General features: G+C 41.6%; 1 protein-coding gene across 1 annotated transcript in view; it reads left to right on the top strand.

The window, feature by feature from the left end:
- Pkd1l1 (polycystin 1 like 1, transient receptor potential channel interacting) overlaps positions 1–10,567 on the top strand; it is a 151,820-nt gene that overhangs the window by 86,208 nt on the left and 55,045 nt on the right. Inside the window, exon 27 of the mRNA XM_029567884.1 lies at positions 6,473–6,662. Coding sequence (XP_029423744.1) covers positions 6,473–6,662 — 190 coding nt within the window. The remainder of the gene's footprint in view (positions 1–6,472; positions 6,663–10,567) is intronic.

Raw genomic sequence — 10,567 nt, forward strand, 5'->3', positions numbered from 1 at the left:
GGCCACCAACTCAAAATAAGGTATCTCCTATCTGGCATTGTTGCTTGTTATGTATCCTTTAGCTATGCATATGGGCCCTTAAGAAATTATATTGGCCCCTTTAATCTTTGGTTATACTTTCCTTTTGGGTGTTTAAGGCCATACATTTGGCCCAGATAAACCATTTTATTTTTACTCTTAAGGTCATTTGAGGATCTGTTCCTTAGGGGTCACATGAGCCCCTGGCTCCTTTCTTTTACCAGTTCCATGTAGGTGAAGATAAGTCAAAGGTCCTGCTCGACCATTGTTGGCTTCGCTTGGAAGCATGGAGGAAATGATTCCTCTGTGTTGACCCTCCTCTTTGTAGACTGGACACTGGTTCAAGTCCATCTTGTGGGGTGTCCTCAGATTCCTTGATCAGGAGGACAGGTTACCCACCACAATTATAGGACATTTTGAGAGATGCTCATAGTCCCCTGGAACTAGTTGACCTTGGAGGGCAAGGAGCAAAGAGTGTCCTTTATGTCCCTCTGTCCAAATGATTATAGGCCTCAAAGTATGTCTGTTAAACATCCAAGAAGGTTAGTTTCACCAGTCTGGTATTTATAATTACTGTGTGCCATGTAGATAAATCTTGGGCAAAGACCAATTGTTCTCAGATAAACCTTACCTAGACATATTTCTTGATCTGCTAAGTATAGTTTGTCAGTAGGTTGTTGGGTTGTCTACTCTTTGTAATTAAATTGAGTTTACAGGATTTTGCAGCATACTCAACAAGTGATCCTTTAGTAATTTGTTGTGGGAGAGATGAGATTTCTTCATTTGTGTTTTGTTTTCATTTTTATGAGACAGTCTTCCTATAGCTCCAGCTGGCCTGAAACTTGCTATGTAGACCAGACTGACCTCGATCTTACAGAGATCCTTCTGTGTCTGTCTCCCAAGTGCTGGAATAGGTGTGCACCACTGTACTCAGCATGCTATTTGTATTTTGGTTTTTGTTTTTTTAAACAGGTTCTCCTTGTATAACTCAGGCTGGCCTTGTCTCCGCCATCTCCCTGGCTCAGCCTCCCCAGCATTAGAATTGCAGACAGGTGTATACTACCACACTTAGCCCTGATTTCTTCATTTCAAAGGATTTTCTATCCTGTGGTTATTAGGTCATATGTGAGGTGATGTTTATGAGCCATATGAATATCCTCCACATAACCTCATGGCTTTAAACCACGCAGTCTGCAAAATGGTGATTTTCCAATTCCACGAGTTAGGTGGCATTCTTTAGTAAGGAAGGGCTTCTGTCTCTCTCCTTCACCCTCACTGCTCTGTGCACAGTTTTCAAAAGGTCGGCGTGTTCTGCCCATTTCCATCACTGTTTCAGTCGAGCTCCTTTGGGATAGGTCCTGGCTTTTTTGGCAGGAGAGCATGCCTTGCTTCCCTAGACACAGGGCACCTCACCTTGGCTTGTACTTGGCCTGGCCTTCCTTGAAACCAGCAGTTCCTTCATAAGAAACAACGTTTAAAATACAGAACTTGGCCACCAGATGTGCTTGTTGCTATAAGAGCATCACTGAGATAATTCTGTGTGCACATGTGTGGAAAATGAACTTCAAAATGCAAAGAGGTTTAAAGATTTCAAAACCAGCCTTGGGAATCCTTCTCACTTTCTCCCATTGCACACTGGGAGCCCCATTTTCACTGAGAACTCTAGAGCCCAGTAGCATCACTGAGGACACATTTTGTTCTATCCTACCAGGTGTACAAAGCACCTGTACCCTACCAACAGGAAACCCACCAGATAGAGTTCAGTCCTTCTTTCTACTGTGTTTTTTTTTTTTTTTTTTTTTTTTTTTTTTTTTTTTTTTTTTTGGGGTCTCCCTGTAGCCCCAGCTGTCCTGGAACTCACTATGTAGACCAGACTGGCCTTGAACTCCCAGAGATCTGCCTATCTCTGCCTCCCAAGTGCTGGGATTAAAGACGTGCGCCACCATGCCCGGCCTTTGCCTTTCTTTTCAACTATTGCATAGAGCGCACACACAAACAGTATTTGAATTAATTCTTTTCTCTGTGTTGTTTTTTTCATCAGGTTTATGTAGTGTGGTTCACTAATTTTTTCTTCATGTATTTAATTTGAGGTCTTTGTCCATTTATTTTTATTTACTTTTGGTTTTGAATATGTGAGATATTCTTATATATGAAATGTCTAAGTCATATTTAAAGGTGTATCCATTCAGGGGCTGGAAAGATACCTCAGCAGTTAAGAGCACTGACTGCTCTTGCAGAGGACCCGGGTTCAATTCCTAGCACCCACATGATGGCTACCAACCGTCCTTAACTCCAGTTCTAGGGGATTCCAATGCCGTCTTGTGACCTCTGTGACATTCCACTACACATGTGCACTCACATACATGCAGGCAATACACTCATACACATAAAATAATAATAATAAAATATTTTTTAAAAGATGTGACTATTCAGGTCTAAGTCCTGCCTTCAGCACTCTTACCATGCCACTTTTTCAAACTATCTCTTGTTGACAATTATTTTCATTAACTCCTTGTTTATTTTCCAGTGTTTCTTTTGGGGGAAATAAGTACATACATGTTGGGGAACCCTGCTGCTAGGGTTGTAGTCCTTCATGTCCAGATAGCTCTAAGGGGCTTGGTGCTATATGGAAGGACTCCCCTTCTCAGCAGGGGGCCTCCTACTCTCTGCCTGACTTACCTGGAAAGTGACACCAAGCAAGGATGCCTGACCTTATTTGGAACATGACCTTTGGCATAGTTACCTGGAGTAAAAAAACTACCTCCAGATTTTTTCTATATGATAATAAGGCATTGCCCGGTAGTTGGATGCTAGGAGCCTACTGTCACATGTAAATAAAGCATATTATGAGCACCTATCAGCTGAAGCATTGGCTACTGCCTCCACACTATATTTTCCCTAATCCCCACTAAATAAACAGAGCTGTTTCACTGAATCTGGAGCTGTTTCACTGAGTCTGGAGCTGTTTGCATCGCTGAACCTGCCTCCCCTGAAGGGCTTTCTTCCGTCAGTGCTCACTGGCCATCCTGACCCCGCTCATTGCTTCTGCTCCCTTTGATCTCGTGGAGTGGTGGCCAACGACCCACGAGGAGAGGGAGCGACCCCACATATTCACATACATATGCATAAATACTGTTTCCCTCTGTTCCTTGCACTCTTTTGCACTGTTTTCATTCATTCCACACGTATCCATACATCAATATCTGTACCATCTTTTCCTACTGCATAAATCATGGTTCCCTCACCAGTCTTCTGGGAATGTGCATAGGAGGTGTGCATACACACTGTTATATTTGGGGAGAAAAGTTCATTGTCAAGATAAATTCCTCATGGCCTGGTAAGTCTTCTGAATTCCTCTCTTGCCTTTTTCTCACAGCTTTGCCACAAACTATTTTCAACTTAATGAATTTTGCCACTGAGTTATTGAAGAACAGCAGTTTTAATATGTATTTCATATGAATTGCATTTTCATGTCTTATAGGTATTCATTTTTTTCTATAAAGTGCCCATATATACTATAAACCTACTTTTCCAGAGTTTGGTTTTTTTCTTGATTTTTAAGAGCTCTATGTATGTTAGATGGCTTGTTACATTTCTATATAAAAGTTGAACATTTTGTCATTTTAGTAGTTATTTTTGAGACAGGGTCTCATTATGTAGCCATGGCTAGCCTAGAACTTGCTATATAGACTAACCTGGTCTCAGACTCTCAGAGAGCCTTCTTCTTCTGCCTTCTGGGTACTACAATTACAGGTGTATACCACCATGCTCGGCTTGAACATACTTTCTTATAGTTACAAGTAAGCTATATTTTATTTTTTACTGATTTTTTTTGTCTTGTAAAATATTTTATTTGTTGTTCCTTAGCTGCTTGGTTGGTTCAGTGTTTTGTTGTTGTTGTTGTTGTTGTGTTTTTTGTTTCGGTTGTTTATTTTTTTTGAGACAAGGTTTCACTATGCAGCCCTGGCTGACCTGGAACTTGCTTTATCAATCTGTATTTTGGCCTGAACTCACAGAGATCCACCTGCCTCCACCTCTCAACTGTTGGGATTAAGGGTGCACACCACCACTACTAACTTAAAACATTAAAAAAATTTTAAAACATTTAAAAAAGTTTATTTATTTATTTATTTATTTAATGTGTATGAATGTTATGCCTCCATATATGTAACTACACTTGTGTCATGCAATGCCCAAGTAGGACAGAAGAGGGCATTGGATCCCCTGGAACTGGAATTACAGACAGTTGTTAGCCACCTTGTGGGTTCATGGACTTGAACCTGGCTCTTCTGCAAGAGCAACCAGTACTCTTAACTGCTGAGCCATCTCTCCAGCTCCCTGGCTTAAAATATGTTAATAGCAAAATTTATCAACTTTTTTATATGACTCTTAGATTTGAGGCCATGTTAGAAATTAATTCCTTATCTCTAAGTTCTAAGAGAAGTCATTTATGTGTTTCTTGGCAATGGTACAGTTTTAGCATTTAGAGCTCTGATCAATTGGTATTTATTATTGCATATGGTATGAGGAATGATCCAATCTCATTTAATGTATTTATATTTATATTTATTCACTGTGTGTGAGAGTATGTACAGTGTAGGTGTGTGGTATGTGTGATGTATATATATGATGAGTGGGCAGATGCACATGCCCATACATGAGCAAAGGCAGGAGGAAGGTGCCAGGTGTCCTGCTCTGTCACTTTCCACCTCCTTCCATTGAGCAGGCTCTCTCAATGAATCTGGAACTAAACTTGTGGCCAGCAAGCCCAGTGATGATCTTGTCTCCACTCTTCCATAGCACCGGAGTTTCGAGCAAGTGTGTGAGCACGTCAACCTTTTTATGCAGCTTTTGTGGATTTGAAGTCAGGTCCCTATGCTTGCACAGCAAGTGCTCTTACCCACTGAGCTATCTTCCCAGCAAGTTCATATTTTTACAAACAACTAGTATCTAATTGTCCTAATACAATTCAGTAAAAAGTCTTAGGAGAACATTTTAAATAAGAGGAAAGTTAAATCCTTTTTTTTTAATTTTTAAAAATGATTTATTTAATAACAACATACTTAGAAGAAGCATATCATTACAACACAATTGACATATTCAATAACGGTTTCCTGAGGTAGGATGCATCTCTTTCAAAATTGGCTGTAAATTTTTAGGTTTACAGTTGAATTATTACAGTTATACAATATTGTACTCAGTATAAACCCTATAAGACATAAATTAAATGACGTTTTAACCTTTAAAAAGATCTCCATTTCATTATTAAAATACACAGTTTCATACAGAAAAATTCTTTTTCAATGCAATTGACATTGGATGTTTGCACATGCATTTCTAATCTCTAAATATCTGATTATTACTAGTCACAGTTGGTTACTTTCTGAGCTTCTAGGCATCTGAGCATGGATATAAAGTCATCAGGTAGATTTCAATGGTAATGTTTTTCACATCTACTAATTATTATTTTTTAATCATTATTTTTTTAATTTTTTTTTCATACAGAAGAATTCATTCCAAAGCAATTGACATTGAGACATTTTCACATGCATTTCTAATCTCTATATACATGACTATCACTGGTCACAGTCACCCACCTTCTGAGCTCCTCGGCATCTGAGCATGAATACAAACTCGTCAGATAGACAGCCTTCCTCTCTCACCAGAGCTCCATACTCTGCCATCCCTGTCACTGTCCACTGTGTTGTCAGAAAGTTAAATGCTTTTATGTTTAAACATAAAAGTTCTCTGGAGATGCTCTGCTAAACCTACGTGAGTGTCCAGACTTGGAGGTATAGTGTTTGACCTGCTGTCTGTCCAGAATTGGAGGCGTAGTGTTTGACCTGCTGTCTGTTCAGACTTGGAGGCGTAGTGTTTGACCTGCTGTCTCTCCAGACTTGGAGGCATAGTGTTTGACCTGCTGTCTCTCCAGACTTGGAGGCGTAGTGTTTGACCTGCTGTCTGTCCAGACTTGGAGGCGTCGTGTTTGACCTGCTGTCTGTCCAGACTTGGAGGCGTAGTGTTTGACCTGCTGTCTGTCCAGACTTGGAGGCGTAGTGTTTGACCTGCATCTGTACTGACTTGGAGGTATAGCGTTTGACATGCTGGTTGTGGACTAGAAGAAGCAGAGTGGCTTGAGGAGTGGCTCAGGAGGAACCGAACTCTCCATCCTGGCCAGGGTTGGGGGACCTGTCAAGGAGGACTTGGAGCTTGGCAGCATTAAGAACTGTTTTCCTTCCCAGCACTCTGTCACTCCCAAATGACAGTCTGGGTGTGTTTGATTGACTGCTGATGCCCAAGGGCAGGAAATGTCCAGAATTTGATGTGCCCTTTCAGTCCTACCTGTCTGTCTCTCTGTCCCTGACTGCTCTTCTGTTGGCATTTGGGATGGACTGTGCCTCCTGCAAACTTCACATGGTATGTTTTATTTATTATATTTTTCTCTCTTTTTTAGGATCTAATGTGGGATATTTATCCCTGTTAGATGCTGATTATGACAGGAGGCCTCCAAACAAATATTTTGCTAGGACAGTGAACTATACAGTACATTTCCAGTGGATCCAATGTGTATTTTGGGACAAGACTGAATGGAGATCCGAAGGTTTCTCCCCTCAGCCAGGAACTTCTGGAAAAATCAACTGCAGGTAACAAGCACACTGCTGGAGGAAAGTCTGAGCATTTTAGCAACTTACTGCATTTTCTTCTGCACTTGGTCCCACCCCTGGGGCCTTCCCTGACTCATGTCCTCCCATGAGCGCTACAGCAATCCTGGTTGGTACCATCTTCATAGTGAGTGCCTGCTACACCTGACTGCATGCAGCCTGTGGGCCCCGAGGGGAAGCGGCTAGTGCCTACATGGGTCTCCTGCCCATCCCTTCTGTGATGACTTGTATGTTGTAGGTGTTTAGTGAGTGCCCACAGAGAAATGAGCCAGCAGGCAAGTTCACATGAGCCCACTGGATGTTTTACACTGGACATGCTGACATCCTCTGGGTGAGGGATTGTAGTCAGGCAGGTCAGCCCTCTGCTGCTGTCATCCTACATCTTTGCAGAGGAACTCTGCACCTCAGGGTCTGGCTTGAATGTTGACTTCACTTGATAAGAAAATTCTGCATGGACATGAGCAGCCTTCTTGGAAATTTCTTGCTATCTGGCTAATACTTCTAATTGAGCATTATTTACCATCTCACTAGAAAATGAACAATTCTATGAGAGCGTTAGTCCATTCATTTTTGTTGTCCTTACCTTTTCACTGGGGCAGAAATTCAATAGCTCATCAAATAAAAAAAGTCTTTTCCTTCTTGAGAGCAAGTTATCCACGAGGAGTTGTAGATTGTGGTTGCCTGTCAGGCGTCAAATATGGTCAGCTTTTTCCATCTCAGTGACATTTACAGCCGTTTGTTGCTTTCCCTGTTTTACACCTTTTTTTTAACTTTTGACAGTTTTCTACATGTATATAATGTATTACAATTGTATTAATCTCTCATTATCTTCTCCCCCCACTCCTGATGACTACCCATCTCCCCCCGCCATTCCTGACAACCCCGTTTTTATCAACTAGTTCCCTGTCCTACTTTTATTCTTTTTGTTTGTGCAGTCTTCACAGTTGCTGTGTCTGCCTGATTGCTTTCACGGTTGACTTCAGGTTTCAACTTGACACAGCTGGGAGGAGGAGCTTCAGTTAAGGCATGGCCTCCATCGAACTGACCCGTGGCCATATGTCTGTGAGGCATTTTTTTAAATTGGTGGTTGATGTGGAAAGGTCCAGTCCATTGTGGATGGTGCCACTCCTGGGCAAGTGATCCTAGGTTGTGTAAGAAAGCAGGCTGAGCACAGCCTGTGGGGGAGCAAGCCAGTAAGCAGCATTCCTCCATGGTCCATGCTTCAGCACCTGCTGCCAGATTCCTGCCCTGACTTCCCTCAGTGAGAGATTCTGACCTGGGAGTTGTAAGCTGAAACAAACCCTTTCTTCCCCAAGTTGTTTTTGGTCAGGGAGTTTTATCACAGCAGTAGAGAGGCAGACTAGAACAATTGCAGTGGTCATGTCATGTGCAGAAGACAGTGTTTCATAGCACTCCTGCCCTTCCTCTGGCTCCTGCATTCTTTTTGCTTCCTCTTCTACAATATCCCCTGAGCACTGAGGAGGAGTAATACAGATGTCCCATTTGGTGATAAGCACTCACATCATCCATTCTCAATATTTTGACTGGTTATGAGTCTGCATTAACTGTTGGCCCAATACAAAAGAAGTGTCTTTGACCAAGGTTGAGAGCAGCACTAGTCTATGGGCATAAACATAAATATTTAGAAGGCAATTTGACAATATGGCCACTTAGAAAAAACATCAGTGCTGCATGGCTGGGTAGAGGTGGACACAGAAGAGGGATGCCATGGTGTCTAATAATCAAATATTACACACAAGACAATTTAATATTTAAAAACAGCTGGGGATCAGGAACCTTCCCGCTCCATAGAACAAAGAACACTGAGTCTTCTAACTTCCAAGCTTTTATTTGTAGGGATGGGTGCTCTAACCAGGTTTTCAGTAACAAAGTATAGGCAGATCAAAGGACATTTCTCTGCAGGAGAAAATGTGGGCTGTTTTCAAGGTATAGAGCAAATGTTCACACAGCAGTATAAAAAAGGTAGTTTTTTTTATCTGAGCTAAACATAAGGGACACTGCACTTCAGAACTTGTATCTGTACATCTTCTATCTGGCTCTGCCATCATAGACATTCTTGGCTGCTGGTGACTTTGCACATGTAGCCAAACATGCTTTCTGCAGAGTTCAAACAGGGCAATGGTTTCCAACACACCAGCAGTACATTTCCCCCTTGGGCCTGTGACCTCCCCAGCCATAGACTTTTGACCAGGTTTACTGTATCAGGCATGTATTCCCTCCAGTTGAGGGGGCCTCAAAACCAATCAGAAAACAGTTGGTTACCCCAAAATTAGTCTTGCCACTATGGCACCAATGGGTATGTCTTGCCTACCAACTCAGTAGTATAGCACACAGGGTCTACAGCCAAATAAGATCACTTATGACTTTTCTCTCCCCTCCCCCTACTACAGTTTGAATTCACATCTTCTAGAACTGTGAATGTTAGTCGGCAGGGAGGAAGCTTCCAGCTCAGTTCTGGCTATTTTTCTGTGTCTTGTATCCAAAATGATATCCTCAGCAATAGGGTCTTACCGTCTAGTTTGGGCAACGAAGAACAATGGTAATAGTCCATATTGCTTTAGGGACCTTGCAGGCTCCCTGGCCAGCAACTCATGGGGAACTACCCTATTCCTGAAACTGGGATTTTCCTTTATAAACCTATAGCTTCTGGAAGCAGCATTGTCCATCCACAAAGGGCACCTCAATTCAAACTCTTTATTATGTTACTATCATCATCATCACCATCATCATCATCATCATCATACTTTTAGTTAGTTTATAAGATAGTAAATTTCTATATTTTAAAACTAAATCCTTGTTTTTGGATGACCCAACCCTTTTCCCCATATCCTTCACCCTGTACCCATTTAACCCTTTCCATCCTTACTGCCTCCCTCAAATTTCATATGTACTCTACTCTTCTCTCCACATCCTTTCTCGCCATCACCTCTCATGGCTCCCTTCCTAATTTCTGGCCTCTATAAGCATGCACTCCAACTTAAACAAGGAAATCTAAGAACTTAAAGCTGGGGTCCACATATGAGGGAGAGAGCAGGAGGCATTTGTCCTTCTGTAACTGCCTTAACTCACTCAATGGAAGATTTTCCAGTTCTACCCATTCTCACAGAAATTTCTTAATTTCATTTTAGTGTTGAGTAGAATCCCATTGGTTAAATGTCCCAGATTTTCATCATTCATTCATCAGTTGACGAACATCTAGGCTGTCTTCACTTTCTAGCTATTGTGGATAGGTCTGCAATGAACTTGGATGTGCAGGTGTCTGTCTTAGGGTATAGAATCCTTTGGACATGCACTGAGGGGTGGTATGGATGGGTCACATGTTAGTCCTACGTTTAGCTTTTTGAGAAACCTTCACATGGATTTCCATAGTGGCTGTACCCATTGGCATTCCCCCCAACAGTGAATAAGGGTTCTCTTTCCCCCACATTTTCAGCATTTGTTATCATTTAATTTCTTGATGACGGCCATTCTGGCTGAGGTGAATGGACTCTCAAAATCATTTTAATTTGCATTTCCCTGATGGCTAAGGATGTTGAACATTTTTTCAAATGTTCATTTATAGTTCTATGAGAATTCTCTGTTCAGATCCATAGCACGTGTTTTAATTGTGTCTTAAGCTCTCTTGACACCTTTTTTTGTGAGTTCTTTGTATGTCCTGACTGGGGTAAGATGGAATCTTAATGTGATTTTAACTAGTGTTTTTTAGCGAATGTGAATGGCCCAGTGGTGCAATAGTGGCAGTTTTATCTTCAGGGTAGTCAACTGCTGTCTAATTGGTCTTAGGGCCTACTCAATGGGATGGAATTAATGCATAGTTAAGTAACCCTAGCCACACACTCATTGCAGGAGAGGTCATAGAACAGAGA

This window comes from Nannospalax galili, unplaced genomic scaffold, assembly GCF_000622305.1.
Source record: "Nannospalax galili isolate Female #2095 unplaced genomic scaffold, S.galili_v1.0 scaffold321, whole genome shotgun sequence".
NCBI classification, from domain to species: Eukaryota; Metazoa; Chordata; class Mammalia; order Rodentia; family Spalacidae; genus Nannospalax; species Nannospalax galili.